Consider the following 22,963-nt stretch of genomic DNA (forward strand, 5'->3'; position numbering starts at 1 on the left):
TCTGGATTTATAGAATCTGTCTGTCCAACACGAATTCCAGTGGCAGCTCGCGATGAGAAAGGGTTTGATATTCTTTTAGGCTTGGGTGTAAAGAAAAAGGTTAAGAAAAGAATCCTGCTTTCACCAACAAAGATAAAAGGATATGAAGTAACATCAAAAGTTGACTTATCAGAATTCACAAGGTATACATTATGTGTTGATACACCTTTTTGTTGTTGTTATGTCTCTAGACATGCTGAGAATTCCTAAAGCTTATGCATATTCTTCTTTTTCTAGCAATGTTTTCCCAGAAGGTCTTCCTCCATCATATGTATTTGTCTCCACTCAGAGATTTAAAGTCAAGAAAATGTGGGATTTATGGAGAATTTTAACCATTGATGGAAGGCCACAAATAGCAGTTACTTTAAATGGTGTGGATAAAAATTTACTATTTACAACAACCAGCATGATTAATGGCTCACAAGTGGTCACCTTCGTTGACCCTCAAGTTAAGGTAAAGATGCTTGGCTATGATTATGATGATATTCATGGGGAATCACCACCAGATTTGTGTGTTGGAGGAAGAGTTCATAATTTTAACATGGCTGAAAAGATACTGACTTCATAGTTTAGTGTTGCTTTACTGAATAAGAGCAACAAATGAAGGAAAATTGTTTCTTAGGTGGAATTAAGGAGTGGGGGAACTCACATTTTTTTGAGTACTTGCTACTAGATGGATGTCAAGAACATTTAATTGTAATAATCACCCAAGGAAGAAGCTACTGTTCTCATTGTACAGACCAAAAAAAGTTTCAAGGGTATTAAGTTCCATCTCAAAGTAATACAGCTATTAAATGGTGACATCAGAAACTGAAGTTAAGTCTCATCTATCTCAGACTCATGTTGGTCCCATCTTACACTGCCATGCCCTACAAAGTACTGAGATAAAGACATTTGTTAGAACCTTACATACAGGTAGATAATGAGTGCAGAATTCACATTTATTAGGAAAATGTTTTGTTTCCCCAAAAGAACCTCTATTTAACAAAATTGATAAACCAAAAAAAAGGTGTATTTTCCAAGTCAGATGTGTTCAGAATACAGATACAACGATAAAAATAGCTAAGTTTTGGTACTCATTATAATTATGATAGTCTAACAGTATATTGTATAATTTAGGAAGTATACAAGGTTATATATGAAATTATGCCATCTGTTCAATTTCTTCATTGTAAGCAAATTAAATTTTTTAAAAATTTGGCTGCCATTTTTATTAAAGTCAATATGCTAGGTTCTATAAGAAATCACAAATGAGTAAGGCATGTTTCACACCTTCAAGGAACCAACTTATTTATAATGGAAGATTGAAGACCTCTGATATCTACTAGAAGTACAAAATGTTAGAGGAATGTAAAGGGAAAAGTATATTCTAACACAAAATGCAGGCAAGTCTTATAATGAGATGCATTTTGGACTAGACCTTGAAGAACATACAGAATTTTGATGAAGAGAGCTAAGGACATGTAAGTCAGTGGTTCAGTATTGAGTATTCCTGTGTGGTAAAATGCAGGGTTTTAATTTAAAAAATAGAAAGTGATATCCCCTGTGTTTGAAGTATAAGATGCATGAAAGAAAGAGCTAACAAAGTATGAATTCAATTTGTGGGAACCTGGCAATCATACAAAGGGTTTTGGACTTTGTTCAGTGGATGATAGGATTCCATCAAAAAGTCTTGGAATCATAGATGTGTCATGGTCAAAGCAGCTCTCTCTTCTCTTCTCCTTTTTATTTCATAAAAAATACTTCATCTCTGTCCTGGAAATGGGCTAGATCCTGGGAATCTAGAGATTAATAAGATGTGGCATCTTCTCTGACAGAATGGTAGTGAGAGAGATTAATTATAGTGAGGTATTAAGGATGGCTTAGGGAAGAATTAGAGATATGTTTTAAAATTATTCAGATAAAGCAAGATATACTTGAGCATAAACTATGGTAATGAGAATGGGAATAGTGAAGTGAATTTGAGTCATATTTAAGAGACATATTTGGTAGAACTTTGCATCTGGTTATTATTTCAGCTGAGGGAAGGGCAAGAGGTAAAGACACTTGTTGCAATTTAGAAAGTTAGGATATTATTTTCCCAGGGAAACTGAGAGGAAGAAAGCTTTGGGGATAGTTCAAGTTCATTTTGCTATACTCTCCCTCAGGCTAACTGTGAAATATCCTGGTAAAACTATACTAGCCAGTATTAAAAATTATAGATCCCATATGTAGAAGAGAGGTCCAGGCTGTTGTAGATATGAGAGTTATTCCATAGAAGTAATGATTGACCTATAGGAATGGTTGACATAATCAAAAGGGAGAATGAAAAAGGTCAATGATAGATCTGTCAGTTATGACCTCATCAAAAGGCAGGTGAAGGGGGATCCCTAGGTGGCTCAGCAATTTAGCGCCTGCCTTTTGCCCAGGGCGTGATCCTGGAGTCCTGGGATTGAGTCCTGCATCAGGCTCCCTGAGTGGAGCCTGCTTCTCTCTCTGCCTGTGTCTCTGCCTCTCTCTCTCTCTCTCTCTCTCTCTCTCTCTCTGTCTCTCATGAATAAATAAATAAAAATCTAAAACAAAAAAAAAGGCAGGTGAAAAAGAGGAGCCCTCAAAGAAATAGAGAATGACCAATTGAAGAAGAAGAAATGATCAAGATGGTTTGAGTCATGGAGTTGAAAGAGGAAACTAAGATGGACTAGTTGAGGATCTAAAGTTGCAATGGAGTAAATAGGATGAGGAATGGGAGAAGCCATTTAGATTCAGAGGTTAAGAACTTTTTTGTGACCTTGAGAATTGCTTCAGTAATTGACACATAAACTTACATATAATGGATCTATAATGCAAAGTAAGACTTCATAAATTAATTGGTGGCTAGAATTTGAGACCCAACTTGGGTCAAGGTGAATTAGTATATAACACAACCAGTCTGTGTAGTGTGGATTTATGGTTGGCTGCAAAGGAATGGGAACAAAGAAAATGAAAGATTGTTAGGAATTTTATGAATCTTCCCTACTTTCTTCCTATAGACATTATTTGATGAAGGCTGGCATCAAATTCGTCTCTTAGTAACAGAACAAGATGTAACTCTGTATATTGATGATCAACAAATTGAAAACAAGCCCTTACATCCAGTTTTAGGGATCTTCATCAGTGGGCAAACTCAAATTGGAAAGTATTCTGGGAAAGAAGAAACCGTTCAGGTGGATAAGTAATGATTAGCTTTTTTCATTATATAAAGTGAGCTTTTGCTGTCTTTTGTGATAGTATTTATCACATTTAATTAAGTAGTTAACTGAATTATTGATTCCTTTAAGTTAATAAAAATGGTCAGTTTATAAGTGGAATTGTGTGTTTGTGTGTATGAAAATGCAAAATTAGACTTAATAGATTTTGTAGGAATTCTTAGAAAAATGTTCCCCTGGGTTCAGGGTAGAATTCTACATTCATATGAAACATTAATTTCATATTACCCAGGAGAAGCATAGATTAAATAATGAACTTGAAAAAGAGAATGTGATTAGAGCTTTGAGTTGGGAGCTATAAAATTTCTCTGCAGCTGTGAGGTTACAATCAGATTAATGAATTTCAGGATTTACTTCTTAAACAAAGCTGTTACTTTTTTGATATTTTTAAAAACTGGAGTATCTATCTGTGGATTGAGAAATGTGTTATAAAAAGCCATTTCTTGAACAATCCGTTATTTGAAGAGGTGTGCTTTACCACTTTCTATCAAGGGAAGATTACATGTTCAAATTATACACATGGTTTCTATATTTTAATGTTACATGTCAGAATGTAGTAAATATTTAAATAGCAATAGGTACTTGGACTACTCATCACACAACACTCCATGCCAGCAACTAAATTTTTTTGTAATCAGAAATGTAGAGATTTAGGATACATGCAGAAAGCCTGGGAAGGCTTGTAAGTGTCCTAGGAAATGCTCTTTAGACTAGCGCTTGATACAGAGATGCTAAAAAAGCTCCAATGTGTTCCTGAAGGAAATTAGAGGTTTGTTTTTGGTGCTAGGGTTTTCCTTATGACCCTATTTCCATATTTCCTTATGTGAATGCATCACATCTTTAAACTGTATGTTAGGTATTCAAATTTAGTATTGCTAATATTTAGCTAAGTGCTACGATTTAAACCTTACATGACTGCTGATGTAGTTGGGTCATTCTTATTACACAGTTACCTTGGGCCTCAATTTTAACTTGATGGGGTTTATGTCCTAGTTTGATGTCCAGAAGTTGCGAATCTACTGTGACCCAGAACAGAACAACCGAGAGACAGCATGCGAGATTCCTGGATTTGTGAGTAGCATAGATTGTTTTTCCTCAAGTGTTGCTTCAGTACTTTAGGAGCAATAAATAAAAGATAATATGTGAGCCTTCATTTGATATGCAGAATTAATTTGTTAATTGTCAGTGCAAATAAAGTTACAATGATTAAGACATATTTTGAGGTTCATAATTGAAATAAAAGAATAATGTTATCAGTGTGCAAGTGTGAATGGAAGAGTACAAGGAAATGTGTTTTCATACCTCAGTGTGATGTTTCTGGTATTCAAATGAAGCAGGGCTGGACCTGCTCTAGAAAAACGTAGAATTCTTGTTTGAATATCTGGAGTGTAAAATACATTTCTATGCTTACTTAATTAAATATGTGGACAGAATACCCTACATAGCACCATTCTAAAGAGCAGGAAATGATTCATTTTCCTGTCCACCAGCACATTTTCTCAAACTATTATGAATATATAGGTTTCTTTTGGTTCTTGTTTCCTAAAGAAGATTTTCTTGTATTTTTAGGATATAAGAAACTTTCTATTTATGTAGCCATTTTGATTAATTAATCAAAGAAGGATAAAATTAAAAGCTAAAGTGTTAGAGATGTTAGAAGGAAAATGTTAGAATCTTAAAATGTTAGAAGGAAAAAATTAAAAGCTAAAATGTTAGAGTCTGATTATATATGTGTGCTTGCAGGGTGTGTGTGTGTGTGTGATCATGATCCTTTTTCCCTTGGACAGAAAAAGAAAGGTATATTTTTGTAAGGCAAAAAGGGTAGAACATCGTACAACTTTTTGCGGTGTGAATTCCCAGGGACATTTGAGTTCACGCCATAGTTCTTTTAGTTTATAAAGTCATACTACCATCTTTTTTCCTATCAAACTGAATAACCTACAAATCCACATGTACTGAAACCTTGAGGATGTAGAGCAATGCATTTAAGGGTTCTATAATAATATCAACCATGGAACATTTTAGAGATGATTCATTCTTGGTGTTTTAGAGAGGTAGTTGTTTAAACACTAGAACTTTTATTTCAGATACTTATAACTTGAAATACAGATCTCTAAACTCCTAAAAGTATTAATACATTATTACATTCTGAGAGTCCATTTTATATGCTGTATGTATGTATTGATATTTCTGCATCAATGTTATGATGTGAGCATTACCCTCCTACATCCTAAAAACAGGATTAGATGGTAGAGTTTGAGTTCTCACATTACTTTTTTTGTGTTTTTATGTCTCCTTCCTTACTCTTAGGTGTGACTGCATGTAGCTTGTTAACTTTTCCATCTTTAGTCCCATGTTCTCATTTTGTGATCTAATTTGTTATTGTTTGGATTATTAACCTATATAAGATCAGGTATTTAGTAAGAAGCAAATTGTTTAGTGAGGAGGTCTCCTAAAGTAATATGCAGAAAATTTAATGCATGAAATTTGTGACTTTCTTAGATGTGTTTTGGCTTTTTCTACTGGTTTTTAAAAGATTTCCAGAAAGTTCAAGAGAGTGTACAAAACTCACCGTGGGTTATTTTTGCTCCTGGGTGGCCATTATACCAAGCAGCTTTGGCATTTCCATTTCCTTGTTCTTCTCTTCATCATTGTTCATGTCCTTTATCCTACAGTAAATGTCGTCATAATGTGTATCAATGTCTTTTTTTTAGGAGAATTGCACATAAATGGTTAGCTCTTGCTGGTTTTGATAGTTCATGTATCTAGAACCTGGGCAATGAAATATCTATAAATTAGGTAGATAATTTAGAAATTTAAAGCATCTTTTAAAACACATTCATTGTTTTTCTTTCAGAATGGCGAGGTAGGCCTGGAAACTATTATTCTCCTTAAGGTAGTATTTGTCTTGTTGGACTGTTTAGCTTCTTTCCATTAACTGGTAAGTACATTACACAAACAGAACTCATTTTTACGTAGTTTGAGTATATTTAGTTTTCATAGCTTTTTTTGTGATTCAGAATGTCTTACCGGATTGTGCTAAATCAAATCGGAAAGTAGATGTGGGACATCTTTATCGTTTCACGTGTATGTGCAGACACATGCACGTACCTGTGTACACATGCATGTTTGTGTGGCTTTCCGTGTTTGTTGTTTATTTCCATTATTTCTCTGTAGTGCCTTAATGGTCCCAGTGATGTTGGCTCAACTCCAGCTCCCTGTGTTTGTCCTCCGGGAAAACCAGGACTGCAGGGTCCCAAGGTGAGTAATGCCTAATGCTCTTTTTTAAAAAACACACAAGAGCCAAGCAAATGCACAAAATTCCTAGTCGCCATTGACCCTGTTGTGAAATTTCTACGTGATGCCTTAGAATAGTTTAAAAGCTGAGTTTTAGTGATTTTTTTTTTTAAAGGGTATTCCATTCTGTACTTGCCTTTGAACCTAGAACTGACACCCCTGGCCCACAGTAAAGTGAGAGAGTGTTATTAGTTCCTTTTCTGGTTTGTCTGTTTCCCCCCAAACATTGCTGCCAGATTCCCAGAAAGATACTTCCTTACAACCTTGTAACAGATGAAGAAACCGTGTTTGTTGAGATATGTTCTAAATCCTTAGTTTGTCAAAATGATTTTCAGATAGAAAAATAAAGTAGAAATATTAAAGTTGACTTCAATGTTATTTTTGAAGTCTAATTCTAAAGATAGAGGCATATATATTTTTTAATTGTACTTAATCATGTAATAATTACTTTGGGGAGTATGTTCATTAGTCATGTTCATATGTGTACATGTTCCAGTTGCATAGATTAATTTGTATGTATATATTTTGTGGGTATGTGTATATAAACATTTACATATTTGTGTATACATTTTTATATGATTGGAACCATGGTGTGCATACCATTTTATAACTAGTTACTTGGTATATAATGAAATAGTCTGAATATATTTCTATGCCATTAAATATGAATGACTGTTTTTAAATTGATACTTATTGCAGAGTCACTTAGACCCAGCCTGATACTGAGATGTTAAGTGATTTGTCTACTATACATGAATCTTGTTCATTTTTTAAAAAAAGACTGATTTATTTATTTGAGAGAGAGAGAGAGTACGCATGAGCCAGGATAGTGGTGGGGAAGGGAGAGGGAGAGAGAAAATCTTAAGCAGGCTCCATGCTAGAGCACTCAGCCCAACATAGGACTTGATCTCATGACCCTGAGATCATGACCTGAGCCAAAATCAAGTCATTCACTTAACCGACCAAGCCACCTGGGGCGCCCCTAAATCTTATTCATTTAATACTATCTTAAAATATCATTTAAATAAAAATAATGTCTAACTTGGAAGCAGGTATGATGTCCTAACCAAAAAGAGTATTTTACATAATCATTTATTGCTTGAGGTGACCAAGCAATAATTATTAATTTTTGTTAACATGAATTTTGAAATATGAATTATAAAGTTCATTTAGGTGGAATTTCCTTAGTGTTTCAGTCACTATGAAAATTTTAGCTTTTAAACTGGTCATCTAAGATAATTTATTTCTTCCTACCTTTCATTCATGTTTCTTCTGTCCATTTTTATGTGATAGCTCATGGCCTGTTTCAGACTTAGCATCAAAATCAAGAAAGAAATGTAATTTAAGAAATAAAAGTGTACATTCACTATTTCATTCGCAGTAAATCTATTTGGCTTAGAATTTGACTTTAGTATATTATAATCAATTTACTCTTATAAACTATTTTTATATTGCATTTAGGAAAGTTAATCCAGGTGTTCTTTGTTCTTTATAGAGTAATTACATGTTATTTTGGGTGCTTTTACATAAAGGAGAAATACCTTTAGGATAGGATACTCCTAGGAGAATATACCTTGTAAAACAACTTGGTATGATCTACCAGCAGACTTCTTTTTAAAACATATACACACACGCACACACACACACACACACACACACACACACACACATATATATATAGCTTATTCAACTTGGACTATTATACATAAAATGATTTAATCTGTGAGAGATATAATACAGAAATCAAATTTGCATAATGTCTGATCTCTCAAAGGCCCCAGTGCTTTTCTGACTCCCAAGGAAGTTCAGGCCACCCCCAGGGTCTCTAAAGGGCTGTCCACTTTTGTGAGGCATCAGATACCTCTGATGTTTTCTGAACCTTTATTAGTGGTCTGTTAGGTGTCTTGTATGTTCATGTATGTTCCTACAGCAGATTTTAAGCACACCCTTTGTCTTATCTGATTAAGGCTTCTGATACCCAGTATTGCCAAGTTTAATGTGTTCCTCATTTTCTTTTCTTAGTCATAATCTCATGCTATTGCCACCTACCACTTTAAGTGAAATTGCAGTTTTCCACCAATCTTCAAATTGGCGTGCCTTCTTGATCTGCTTTCCATTTTCTTCAGAAAATCTGGCCAGAGGACAGGAACACACACACACTCTTCCATCTTTTTAGTGCTCTTTCCCCTGGAGGTGGTTCCTTACCCACATCAGGGACCTTTATGTGAAAAACAGAATCCCTAGCAACCCTCTGAGTTTTATTTCCTTTAGAGAATCTCTGGCTTGGGGAATTAACAGGGTTTTAATTAGATTAACAGAACTGAAACTAAAACAGATGAAGCAATTTTCCTATAGATCCAACTGAGATTTATTGGCCATTTTTATTAGACGTTCTCTGGAAAGTTTTGCGGATGTCCATCAAAAAGCGTTACCTGGGAAGAATAGATCTAGTCTTCCTATTAGCCAGAAATAGAGATCTGGGAGCTGAGAGTCAAGTCCTCAGACTGAAACAGGAGAAATTCCTATGGATGGTTGGGTCAGAGCTTATTCAAAAATAAAATCATTGATTTAAAATTCTCTGTTTCCAAAAGATGTGACAACCCTATGGGAAAACGAGGTCAAGTTAATGATGGTATCCTATACATAGACTTAACATGGCATTGTAACTCTACAATAAGCATAGAAAAAAAATATATATTCATTCCTGGATTATGAGTTCCTTGAAGAATAGTTAATTCATTTTGTATCCCTAATGTCAAACAGAGGGAGTGATCAAATTAATAAATCTGTTGGAATAATTTTATATGCACGCACTTCACAATGAAGGTTAATACAAATTAAGTTCTCCTTTGGGTTTCCAGTGTCTGACACAGTGCTTAATGGTAATGGTTTTTTTATTTAATGAATCATGAAATCATAGAAAAAATGATTCACCTCTCTTTCCGGTTAACCTATATGGGATGCCTTTGTTGTGACATGCAAGATCCAGGCAATTCCCTGGATTTACCAACTCCCCTTTCAAAAGACCTTTGCTGGCAAATGGCAGCTTCTTCCCCCACTTTAGTCATCCTAGGAACATTTGTGGAAACAAGCTACTCACATTTGTTCTAACCTTGGTGTTAGATCTTTTATTTCAGAAGTGGAAAGAAGGCATTTTTCTTTTTTTAGGAAGGAACAATTTCTATTTTTTTAAAGATTTTATTGATTTATTCATGAGAGACAATGAGAGAGAGAGGCAGATACATAGGCAGAGGGAGAAGCAGGCTTCATGCAGGGAGCCTGATGTGGGACTCGATTCTGGGACTCCAGGATCATGTCTTGAGCTGAAGGCAGATGCTTAACCGCTGAGCCACACAGGTGTCCCAGAAGGAACAATTTCTCACTAATCCTTTTCTCTGAAATGCCACTCTCTCTGCAACTGTATCTCTGTTGATGTCCTTTGCTTCACCCTCAAGATACTACCATTAGAGATTCATTCAGGCTATCAAAGTAACCTCTGGTTAAATACAAAAGCCTTTGGAAAATTTCAGGGGCCACTGGGCATTCACATTTTTATGTTAATTTTCCCAGACTAAGTGGATTCCTTCTAGCCTGAGAGAGTGGGTGTTTGAATTTTGAGGGAGGGAAGAGGTTGTGTTTAGGCAAGACCTAAGAATAGGTCTTAGGTCAGTTACTCCTGCAGAGGGTAGCATGAAGCACAAGGAGTTTTGAGAAGAGGGCTTGAACACTTGGGAATTGGGCTTAGCTGGAGAGTTCCAAAGACATTTGTTTCAGATGAGCAATTGCAGATATTAGCTTGCTCTTGCAAGCACAAATGTTTCTTACTCTGATTATTCATATTTACACTACTTGAGAGGCCATATTCAGAGATGTTTTAGCTTAGTCCATGACATTTCCACTCCTGTCAACAACTCAAAAATCCTGTGGCATGAGTTCAATTCAACATAAGTAAGTATTGCTTTTCGGCTGAACACATAGTTTTTTTAAAATTCAAAATGTGGAAATGTTTCAACTAAATTAGCAGAAAGTGGATTGGGAATTTAGTCACAGTTGTACAATAATAGGGCCTATGTCTCATTTAATGTATTTGGAAATTATTTTCTCTGTTAAATTTGCTAACAGTCCCCAGGTCTGGTTCTAATCAGTATATGCATTTTAATGTGGGCAGGGTTGTAGTGTGCAGGAGTGTGGACTCTGGAACTGAATTGGCTGAGTTCAAGTGCCATCTCCACTACTGCTGTGGGACCTTGAGCAAGTGACCTAACCTTCTGGGCCTCGGTTTTCCTATATAGGGGCCTCATTTTTCCTATATAAAAAAATGGGAATAATAAAATCACTTGCTGCCTGGGATTATTATGAGAATTATGTAATTTAGCATATGTAGATCTTTTATGGCAGTGCTTAGCATACAATAAACAATAAAGATTGAGCATTAGCTTTTTTTTATTTTTTTGTATATTTTTTATTGGAGTTCGATTTGCCAACATATAACACCCAGTGCTCATCCCGTCAAGTGCCCTTCTCAGTGCCTGTCACCCAGTCACCCCATCCCCCCGCCCACCTCCCCTTCCACCACCCCTGGTTCGTTTCCCAGAGTTAGGAGTCTCTCATGTTTTGTCGCCCTCTCGGATATTTCCCACTCATTTTTTCTCCTTTCCCCTTTATTCCCTTTCACTATTTTTTATATTCCCCAAACGAATGAGACCATATGTTTGTTCTTCTCCAACTGACTGACTTCACTCAGCATAATACCCTCCCGTTCCATCCACGTTGAAGCAAATGGTGGGTATTTGTCATTTCTAATGGCCGAGTAATATTCCATTGTATACATAAACCACATCTTCTTTATCCATTCATCTTTCGATGGACACCGAGGCTCCTTCCACAGTTTGGCTATTGTGGACATGAGCATTAGCTTTTATCACAGTAATACAAATTGAATTTTTATTTTGATTGGTCTTCTCTCCAAAATTAGTGTCTTACTTTATTTTCCCAATTGTATGGAAACAACATCAAACCTTCCTGAGTTTTTGCTAATTAGTAGGACAATAGTAAAAATAACCAGTAACATCTACCAGCAATAATAGAACCTGCAAATGAGATTATTTTCCCTCTTGAGCCTGTTCACCAGTGTTATGATCCTTTTGAAGTCACATTGGATTTATCTTGTGTATGATTTTTTCTGTCTTGGAAACTTAGTTTTTATTTATTTAAAATGTTGTTAATATGTTTTCTATCAGGTTTAATCTGATTGGTAGTGAAATGAAATAGGCCAGGCAAAAATTGGTGGAGGCAAGCTTTTAATGGGATGCACCCTCACTCTCAGGCGAGGTTCTATGGCCTGCAGGGGAGGGAGAAAGCGGGAAGTTGGGCAGAGAAATCGCCCCAAAGGGAGTACCTGTGAGCTTTTTAAATGGGGAGGGGTAAGGGGTTGTGTCTGTAAGGGGTGATAAACTGCTTATGCCCTTATATGGGATCTGGGTAAGGTGTGGTTCAGGTTTCCTGCATAGGTCCTGTCTCCCCCTGATGATGTGTCCTTGGGTGGTCTGCTGGTGGTGGGAAAGTTCTGAGGTGGGGGTAACAAGGTGGAGGATCCACCACCATTTTGTTGGTGCCTCCTGATCCCCCCTGATCCCGCTGGCCCAACATTTCCTACTTTTATGCAGTGTTAAAACACAAACCTTGTATCTTGTACCAAAGGTGTAATTCCAGCATAATAGAGGATAAACCGTCTCATAATCATAATATCATAATAGAGGATAAACCCTCTCAGATCCTTTTGATATCTTAGGTTTTGCTGATAATTAATACTTTGCAAGTAAAGGGGGTCACTAGCAGGAAATTTGATTTAAAATAAATCAGTCGGCAAATATTTATTGAATCCCTGCTTGTACCCAGCATTGTCAGCCTTCCTCATCCCCTAAAAAAGAGAATATAAAGACCCTGTTTTCAGGAAATTTCAGTCCAAATGATAAATGAAGATAAATCAAGGGAAAACTGAGAAAACTCTACTTAATAAAAGATCAGTGATAGGAGCTGCTCTAGCGTTTCAAGAGAAAAAGGCATCCAGGAAAAAAGGAGTAATTGATTCTTTATTGGAAAAGGAAGAAAAACTTCTCACCAGGAGGAAAAAAAGTGATAGAATTTGTTGAAAGATAGCAAGTCTAATTTGAACATGGATAAAGGATGGCAGAGAGGCTAGAGATTAAGGTGATCCTCTCAAAAAAACTCTAACTGCCTTGAGAACCAGAATGTTACTCCTTAATGCCAGGCTAACAGTGGAAGTTCTTAGGTTAAGATTATAAATTCAGTATCTTCAGTGAGACATGACATGTTTCAGCATTATTTTTCTCCCTGGATTTACAGTTATTCTTCATCTCTTTTAAAAATGACATTTCCATTCTTCTCAGCCTTTCCTCATGCTATGTCTCTTGGGCAGCTCCTAAGTAAAAAGCCCATCCCTCCTTCATTGGCCACTTAATGGAGTTCACATAGTTCTTTCTATTTACCATTTTATGTTTCAGGAACTAATCTCTCTAGCCAGTCACCTGAGGTAGTATTTCAGACCTGCAAATTTGGCTCTGTGAAAGTACACTTAGTATTGGTGTTCAGTTAACTTACAATTTTTGGGGTCCTGTGTGAATAATTTCTTGATATAAATAATGAATTATTGAGCTGAAATAAGTTGCCTGGTCTCTGTGCAGAAGTTTACTGATACTGATCACTGAGACTTCATGTTTTTAAGCAAGATGTCCCATGTGGCTCTCGTGGACTCAGCAATAGATTAATATGATATTAATTGTGAAGTAGTTTTATAATTAAATTATACAAAACCCTCACCTCACAAATAATGTTGCTTTCATTGCTTTTTTCATGGGTGGTAACCATCCAAATGGTCAGTACTGGCCATTGGGCAACATACTAGAATTCCATAGATTGTGCCTGGGCTCATTGTCATGTCATGGAATAATGTTCTTTGGATATCCTTGGTTTGTGGAAACAAAGGTCATTTGTTCATTTCTTTAGGTATTACATGTGTTCAAGGACTATGGAAGTTGGGCAAAGTTGTTTGGTTTGGGCCTCTCTCTCATATAAATATTTAGATTTTAAAATTTTAACATTAAAATAAGGTTATAAATATAGTCAAAGAGACACATTGGACTAAAAGAAATGACCATTATGCAGGTTTAAACTTGAGTCCTATGTGTAAGATCGTATAGCCTGTGGACTTTTTTTTTAAAAAAAGAGATAATTGAAAATTGAATTGTTATATCATAGGTCATTGATATTGGTAGTTTAACATTTAAAGTAGAATTAAATCTAAATAGAATAGAATTATGAAGGAAAGATGGCTATTACTGAGACCGTATTTGCTGTAACACTTCAGTTTGTTCAGAATTCTAAAAATGTATCCTGCCATAAGTACTGACATTTTCATTGGTGAAAAGTAGTTGTTATACCTGGTATGCTCACAGAGATAAATCATTGAAAATTTTACGTAAGAAAAAGTCTTTATTTGGTAATGTGGGCATTTAAAATATGCCATTATTTTTCTAACCCTATTTTGGGATGTCTGTTTTTTGTTTTGTTTTGTTTTTTAAAAATACAAAGAGCTACAAATAATGGAATTGGCTTGAAACTTAAAAGGGCTCTGACAACCGCAGTGTGGTTGGTTTTGTATTGAGAAGTTCTTTTCCTTTCTAGGGTGAACCTGGACAGCCTGGGAACCCTGGCTACCCTGGACAATCTGGTCAAGATGGTAAGCCTGTGAGTACTGAAAGCTTAGTCATCTCCAGTACTGGGATTATGATGTCAAAGTAGAAATTGCACTGGGCAAAGTTAAATAGGCAAGGAAGACTTTACTTAAGACTACTGTAATAGGGAGAGAAATTGAACTCTACTCACTGTAACAAAGAAAAGGGAGAGCCCTTGAGTGTTGGGATGAGCTAGTGGAAAAGTACTGGAGGACTTTAGCCAGTTGATAAATGGTATAGAGCAAATTGAGTTACCCTGACTTTGGCAGATGTTTTGCTCTGTGATTAGGCCATCTGTATTTGCTAGTTGGCAATCATCAAAGTTAGGGTACTGCCATCCCACAGAGACTGGAAGATCTGGGTACTTGACTTTCTAGATGGTTATATTTCAGAGAGATGGCTCCTAGGTCCTTGAGAAACACATTCTATGCTAGTTGTAAAACTGATAAGAAGCTTTTAAAAAGGTTTGCCATTCAAAGGGTCAGAGAAAGAATTTATAATTACAAATTATCTAGAGTAAATAAGAAAAGGGAGACAGGGGCTGAGAATCAGGAAGAAGCCTGCCTGAAGTTTAGTTAAGAGGAGAGGAACGTTAAGCCTGGCTTGGTCAACAGAATCAGCATTCTAGTCACTTCATAGGTGAAATACTTGAAAATTGCATGCATCTTTGTTACATTTAAAAAGTTGTCCAGTAAGTACCAATGAATAGCTAGTTTCAGAAATCTTTTCCCTTCACATTGTGGAAGTTTTCAAGTTAAAAATCTTTTTAAAAGAGATATTTCTTAAGGATATATATGCACTAGAATATACTTATAATCTGAAAAAAATAATATACTCTAAGTTTCAAGAGAAATTTAGGAACATTTTTGAATTAAGAAAACTTAAAGCAAATGCACTTAAAGCATTCTAGGCAGATATTTTCAGGTAGTTCAGTTCTCAACATGTTCATAAAAGTAAACATTAGGAATTTGACTTTAAATGTTAAATAATTGTCACCAAAAAAGTATTTTCTAAGAGACTCCTTTCTTAAGAGTGAAAGTGAAGGGGTGCTGACGGAGGGAGAGAATCTTAAGCAAGCTCCATACCCAGCATGGAGCTGGACACAGGGCTTGATCTCACAATCCTGGGATCATGATCTGAGCTGAAATCAAGAGTTGGATACTTAACTGACTGAATCACCCAGGTGCCTCTAAGAGATTTTCTTTATCATGAGACATTAATCTCTTGCCATGAAGGATGGGAAGGTTTGTATTGTGAGCCAGTAATGTTTAAAGAATAAGGGAAACACAGCCCAATGTTAAACCATCAGTACCCCAACCATCATGATACAAGAGCTTGTTAGTCTCTGAGAGAGGTTTGCTGACAAATTTAATTTGAAAATACAGCCAACTTTTGAAGAAGTAGTGATGTGCTGTGGCCTTTTATACTAGTGTTGTGTGGGAAAAGCGTTAAATATACAGATGAACCTCTCTAGAGAGAGACTGTCAAAGAAGGGAGCCTGCAGAGGTTTCAAGATGATGACCAAACAAAGCTGTAGAGAGCTAAGGAGCTGCTGGGTGATTGGGGCAGTGCTGCTCAACTGACCCACCTGACTGCATTCTCCATGTACATTCTACATGGCAATGCATTTGGGAATTTTGAGATAGGAAGTGACTTGACTTGGATTATATTTTAGAAAGATAAAGACAAATACCAAGTGGAGAGTAGATTATTTTCTATTGAATTTGGGTATTTTCGATTCGATTCGAGTATTTTGGAATGGATTTGAGGATTTTCTATTCCATTTGAGTATTTTCGATTTGAATCAAGTTTTTTTGATTTGATTCGAGTATTTTCGATTCGATTTGAGGAATTTCTGTTCCATTCGAGTAGGGCAAGAGTGGAAGCAGGAGATCATGTGGGAGGTTATTTCAGGTTTTTTTTTTTTAAGATTTTATTTATGAGAGACGTAGAGGGAGAAGCAGGCAGAGGGGAATCCATTGTGGGACTCAATCCCAGGACCCCAGGATCACGACCTGAGCCAAAGGCAGATGCTCAACCACTGAGCCACCTGGCATCCCTATTTCAGGGTTCTAAAGAAGAAATAAACATGGCTTGGACTAGAGCTATATGGTAAAAGGGAAGATATGTGGTCATATTCTGGATTATTTTTTTAATGTAAAGCTGGTCAGAATTGGTGTCAAATTAGATGTGAGGCATGAATCAGGGAAGACTTGGAGGATCTTTGTGTGAACAGCACACTGAGCCGGACTGCAGTGGGGGGAGTATGTCTTGTTGTTTCCTAGGATGCTGGAGAGAGGAATCTTGAGTTCAGGGATGTGTTTGAGAATGAAAATACACAGTTGGGACTTGTTAGCAATGTAGATTTATCTTTCCGAAGCCACCAGAGTGGATGAGATCATTTAGAGAGTGGACCACAGACAAATGGAGAAAGGAAGGGGGCAGTAGACCAAACCTTGGGCTGTCTTTAGAGGGAAAAAAGGGCAATGGTGCAGCCAAGGAAATTGGGAAAGAAAGACTGGTGAAGTGGGAGGAAAACCAGGAGAGAGTGGCATCCTGAAAGCGAGGTGAAGAAAGCATTTCAAGAAGGGAGTGCTCAATTGTGTCATTGTTGCTAAGATGTTGAGAAAAGTGAGCTCTATGCCTAGAACATTGGATTTGCTATATGGAGGTAGGGAGGCTCTTGATAAATGGGGATTAGGGAGGGTGGGTACAAAAGCTGAATTGAAATGGGCTCAAGAGAGAGTGTGAGATAAAATGATGACTGAATATAGAAGCTTTTTCGGAAGGGTAGAATGAGGATCAGATAAGTGGAGCAGTTGCATATTTAGGATGTGGAATAAAAAGGTCTTTTAAAAGATTGGATATGTTACAACATGTTTTTATGATGATGAAAATGAGGCAGAAGGAGAAAAAAATCACTGATTTGGGAGATAAGGGATATTTGCAGGAAGAAAATCCTTAGGTAGGTGGGAGGACATTGGTACAGTATGGACAGTTGAACCTTTATGTGGAGTAGGCCAAGCTGATAAATACAGAAGTGGCCAGGTAGTGATTTGTGGGAGAAAAGATGAAAAATTTATCAGACTGCTTCTATTTGAATTGAATGAAACAAAGAGGTTCTAAACCTAACACCTTTGCTATTATCCTTAACTCCTGTTACATGCCAACATTTCCTTGTGGTTCCTTATATCCCATCCTTTTCTTACTTTAAAGTGCCTTGTGACTTGGTCGCATTCCCTCACTGCACCTCCTTCCTCCTACTGAACACTACCCCAGGCCCTGTGTAAGTTTTCTCCTGATCACAGTGGGTGGGAGGAGTTTTATAAACATGTCCCCTCCTCTTCCTGAAGACTTCTTTCCTGAGACCTGCTTTGTCTGTTATTGGCAGCTAGGGGACTGTCCTACTCCAAAGCAGATACACTTGATATACTGAAATGTCATCTGCTGGCACCTCATAAGGACATAGAGCTCCTCTGATGGTACTACTAAATTAGGCTTTTGTTTTTTTCTGTGGTGAAAAGTCCTGGGCAGTATATGGAGGTGAGTGGTGAGCAAGCCCTTCATAGGCCATCATTTCTAGTTTGCTTTTTTTTTTCCTTCTTTTTAAATATTTTGCCATAACAAAGTACTATAAATTAGTTGTAATAAGCCTGATGCAGTAATCATGGATATTACTCTATGACTCTTATTTCAGCTATAATGGACTTGTTATCTCATCCTATTCCGTACATGTATATGTGTTTGTGTGTGTGATTTTATGTATAGACATAGGAATAGCTATGTAGTACCTGATATTAGATGTTAGATGATATTGGGTACTATCTGATGTGAGAGAAAGAACAAACATCATAATGTCCACATCCTAATCTTAAGACCTGTGAATATGTTAGATTAGGAACTTTGTGTATATGATTAAATCAAGAATCTTGAGATGCAGGCAGAAATTTATCTGAGTGGCCCAGCATAATCACAAGGATCCTTACAGCAGGGAGGCAGGAGTGTCCAAGTCAGAGGAGGAGGTGTGATGACAGAAGCAGAGATCAGGATGAGGTGGCCATGAGCCAAGGCATATCATCAGCATCCAGAAGCTGGTGGAAGGAGAAGGAACACATCTTCCTCTAGAACCTTTAGAACGAATGTAGCCCCACTGACATCATGAATTTAGGTCCCTAAAAGCAGGTTGGATTTCTGACCTCCAGAATATAAGTATATATTGTTGTAAGCCATTATGTTTGGGATAATTTGTTACAGCAGCAATAAGAAACTGATTCACTAATGCAAATCCTATTTACCCAAAGGTATGACTCTTTTCCTAAATGTCTCCCTTTCCCTCTGTTTCTTTCTCTCTGTAGGAGATAGGAGGTTGGGTGGCCAGGCAGGAAGAGAAAGTGAGTCTAGGAGCCAGAACAGCTGAGGGTCATTAGCGTGTGTCCAGGGCCAGTGCACAGCGGGAGTGGGAAGGTGTGGGTGGAGTCTCTGGCTGGCGATTGAAGCCATCTGGACCAAGGAAACTTGGATGGAACAATTCGAAGGGAATTCTGCTTTGTTTGGATTTGGTTCTGTGCAATCCCCTTCAATAAGCAGTTTGAATCTCTTTCACATTATAACCAGGCCAAGTCAACTGAAGCTTTAAATAGGAAATTATTCCACTCTGGAGAAATACTAATTTTCATAAGGAAAATGCCTTCAAACAAAATTAAAGAGCTATTTTCAAATTCTTCCTCTCCTTTCTCATTTGTCTATCAGCTAAATGATTTCTATCAGCACTGTCTGAGCGTATTACTGTTTCACTATTCTATCATTATAGAAAGAGAAGCAGGGGAAATATTTATATATCCCACTAGGTAATTTGGAAAAGTATTATTAATAAAGGCATCATACTCTATAACATTGATTTTTTTTAAAATGAAGGCCATATATGAAAACATATAATAGACTATTTTATGATTTTGTAGAAGTTTATATTTTTGTAGTGCTTGTTTCTGTTTTCTGTCATTATTTAATTACTCTTTTTTTTAAATTTTTATTTATTTATGATAGTCACAGAGAGATAGAGAGGCAGAGACACAGGCAGAGGGAGAAGCAGGCTCCATGCACCCGGAGCCCGACGTGGGATTCGATCCACGATCTCCAGGATCGCGCCCTGGGCCAAAGGCAGGCGCCAAACCGCTGCGCCACCCAGGGATCCCCTATTTAATTACTCTTTATGAACTAAAGTACTTTACTGGAACCAAAACCCTAGCTGGTTGTCAGAGAGAACTGGGGTTGTTCTGCCCATGCAGAGCATTGCTTTTAAAAGTTGTTTTGCTTTTGTGGGTCTCAGTTTCTTTGTCTGGAAAATGAGAGATGGTGCCAGATGAGGCCCACATTCTCTCCAGTGCTAATTTTCTAAGATTCCATGAAAGCTATTGTATTTACTAAAAGAGAAAGATAGGCTAGATTAAACCTGTCAGATTTTGGAGGTGGTTTTCTGTATCACTGGCCTTAGTTGACCTAGGAAGACTGATACCACACTGCTACCCATAGAGAGAAGAGTAGATTGGTCAATGGGCCGTAGTCCATGATGCAGTACTCCTCTTTGTCCCTGCCGTCCTCAGTGTACCCCTGTCTAGTCTAGAGATTCCAGAGCATGCCTAGACTTCTTAGGAGGGTTAAATCTTACAGAAGTGATAGCACAGATGGGGAATTTCAAAGTTACATGATTTTATCAAACCACAAACAGAGAGGGGTGGAGCATGTTAGTAGGAGACCAAGCTGTGTAGATAGGAGGGAGAAAAGAGGGGAGATTGAGTAGAGTTCTTTAGGCCATTGTGATGACTTTGGCTTTTAGTTGGAGTGAACTCAGGAGCCACTGAGGGGTCTTGAGTAGAGGATTAATGTGATATAACTTATTTTTTAAAAAATTAAAAAATTTTAACTTCTGAGTTTAGAATAGAGTTTAGGTCAGTGAGGGCAAAAGCCAAGGAGATCAGTCTGGAGGCTCTTGGAATAATAATCTAGGAGCAAAATGATGGCAGCTAATATCAGGATGGTAAGTAGTGAGGTGAGGAGAGCTTACTGACTTTCGGGGTGGGGGGGTATCTTGAAATTATTGCTGACAGGATTTGATGATATATACTACATGAGTTTGTAGGAGAGAAGTCAAAGGAGACTCTAGTGAGATGTGGAAGGATGTAAAGAAAAACTTGGGCAAGGGAAGTCAAGAGTTTGTTTTAGGATATATGTTAAATTTTTCTCAGATGAAAAGTAGAATTTTTTTAAAGATTTTTTTTATTTTTAAGTAGTCTCTGCACCCTATATGGGGCTTGAATCCACAACCTCAAGATCAAGGGTCACATACTTCACTGACTGAGCCAGTCAGGGGCCCCTGTTCAAGTAGAAAGTTTAAGTGATAGTTGAATATAGAAATCCGACATCCAGAGTGAGTTCCCTTTTTGTAAAGTGTCCTTTCTTTTCCTTTACGCATTTTCTCTAGGAGTGGTAGTATTTTGCAGGTTGATGATTAGTAAGAGCTTCCTATGCATTAAGAGAATTAATCTTTTGACATATATGTTGCAAATGTTTCTTCTAGTTATTTATTTGGTGTATAGTTTTGTTTTTAATTTTTAGCAATGTAAATTTTTTCACAATTAAATGTTTTGTTATTTCTTCCAGTGTTCTATTTTTTTAGTATTACTCTGTTCATTTACTTTATTATAATTTTTAAGAATTTTTAATTCTTGATTTCACTGTTGGAATTTATTTTGGCACTTGGGGTACATGGAGATCCAAAAAGATTTAGTGAACTTGGAGAATGGCTATCCTAAAATAGTGAAATTCAATCCAACAAAGTGTATGGCTCATAGTTGTCTGGGACATGTTATTTAAATTTAACCTTGGTGAAAAGGGACCAGCATTTGTAAATGGGGCTGTCTGAAAGGCTGATGCAATTTTTGGCATTGTTAGTAAATATATAACAATTATATTAAGAAAGATGACAGTCCCACTTCTGAAGTGTTAGATTTGGTTTAGCATACTATACTTTAGGGATTTGTAGGATTTGGATTTCATTTAGAAGAGAGAAATGGGGGAGAGAGTAAGAACTCATAAGAAGGTCTGTGGGGGAGAACTGATTGAACCTCAGGTGTAATCCTGAACAAGAGATGCTGTTATAAAATGGTTGAGAATGATGGTGGAGAATAGGAAGAAAGGGAAGAAATCTAGCAGGCTTGCAGAGTCAGCTTGACAGGAGGTGAATAATTAATGGTAGAGCAATAGGACCCATGAGACAAGTTTTTATGTTTTCCTCCTTCAGACTCTGAACTGGATATGGTGCTGGTTGTGGACTCAACAGTTTAAGAGCTGTGGGGAATTCGGGGCTGAGTGCCATGAAGATTAAGACCTGGAAAATGGGGTACATGAGGTTATAAGCCAAAGGAATGGCTGTTATTTAGCTTGGAAAAGAGAATTATAAGAGATGGCTTAATGATGAAGTGTATGAAACATTTGTCTAGAGAAAACAGCTTCTACCTGAGCTCTCACTTCACCTCAGTTTGGATTTCTTTAGCAAAAACGTTTATTGTCTGTCTCCCAGTACCATAAAACACACAAATGCACACACGCATCCCTCATGAGAGTCTCACCAGTAGACTAAAATATGGACCATTTGCCTCAGATGAATCATCTTCTACTTGGCCAGTTTATCTTCCTTTTCTCTAACAAAATGTGATTTAAAAGTTTTCTGTAATGCTTTCCTAGACAAAGCTCAGTCAGCTAGCTAATTCATGTTTCTCCAGTGCTCCCTTTTTGTAAATCTCATGTATGGATCTCTCCCTGTTTTCCTCATGGGCCTCTTAAATAGATTACTTACTTTTATATCTTATGGGTAGTATATACAATCATAAGTGTGTAGACATAGAGTAATATTATTTGTATATTAAATTCTTCAAGAAATTGGTGACACATCTAGTATGTGTGATTTTAAAGATAAGTTTATGCTTATATTGTATCTTGTTTTGATTGTAATCTGAGTGAATGTAGGGCGGTTTCTACTGTAGTTTTTAGAGCCCTTAGTAGTGGTGATTGGTTCAACTCCATAAACATTTAAATGTTTGTTTGCTGATTTATTCATTATTTCATACATTTGTATACCGGGTATTGATTGGGTATTTATCATGTTCCTGCCACTGTTCTAGGTTAAGGAAATATAGCAATAAGTAAAAGAGACAAAAACTGCCATTTTGAAGGTCTCACTCCACTAGGGAGAGACAATAATAATAGATTATGAAAGTACTGTGGAAAAAAAATATAGCAGAACAGTGAGATATAGGGATTCAGATTTGCTGGTATTGGTCACTTCCCATTGAACAGAAAACATAATGACTAGAGATTTAAGTTGGAAAGTAAGAATTATTAAAAATCCTATTGGTTACCTTAAAAAGTTGTACATTCTCCTTTTGAAATAAGCTTAGTATAACTTTAAGTGCAGCCTTACTCAGGGAATGAAGTAATTTACCTAAATGAAGTAATTTACCTAATTTAATTCTGTGAGTCTGAGAACCAAGCTATATCTGTAGAGATTGCTTGTCAGAGGTAAGCAGTGGTTTTCTTTCATGTGCTTGGCTCAAGGTGAATTATCATAGGAAAGCAGATGATATTGGTCCACTT

General features: G+C 36.8%; 1 protein-coding gene across 16 annotated transcripts in view; it reads left to right on the forward strand.

Annotated features, from left to right (window-relative positions):
- Window positions 1-22,963, forward strand: part of COL21A1 (collagen type XXI alpha 1 chain) — a 227,203-nt gene that overhangs the window by 131,166 nt on the left and 73,074 nt on the right. For 15 of the 16 annotated variants that reach the window (XM_041725133.1, XM_041725150.1, XM_041725142.1 and 12 more), the window contains 7 exons: window positions 14-182; window positions 277-493; window positions 3,048-3,221; window positions 4,257-4,334; window positions 6,121-6,129; window positions 6,441-6,524; window positions 14,265-14,327. In XM_041725133.1, coding sequence (XP_041581067.1) covers window positions 14-182; window positions 277-493; window positions 3,048-3,221; window positions 4,257-4,334; window positions 6,121-6,129; window positions 6,441-6,524; window positions 14,265-14,327 — 794 coding nt within the window. Of the gene's footprint in view, window positions 1-13; window positions 183-276; window positions 494-3,047; window positions 3,222-4,256; window positions 4,335-6,120; window positions 6,130-6,440; window positions 6,525-14,264; window positions 14,328-22,963 lie in introns of those variants that run through there. The other variant, XM_041725228.1, reaches the window with a different exon arrangement.

This window comes from Vulpes lagopus, chromosome 1 (genome assembly GCF_018345385.1).
Source record: "Vulpes lagopus strain Blue_001 chromosome 1, ASM1834538v1, whole genome shotgun sequence".
NCBI classification, from domain to species: domain Eukaryota; kingdom Metazoa; phylum Chordata; class Mammalia; order Carnivora; family Canidae; genus Vulpes; species Vulpes lagopus.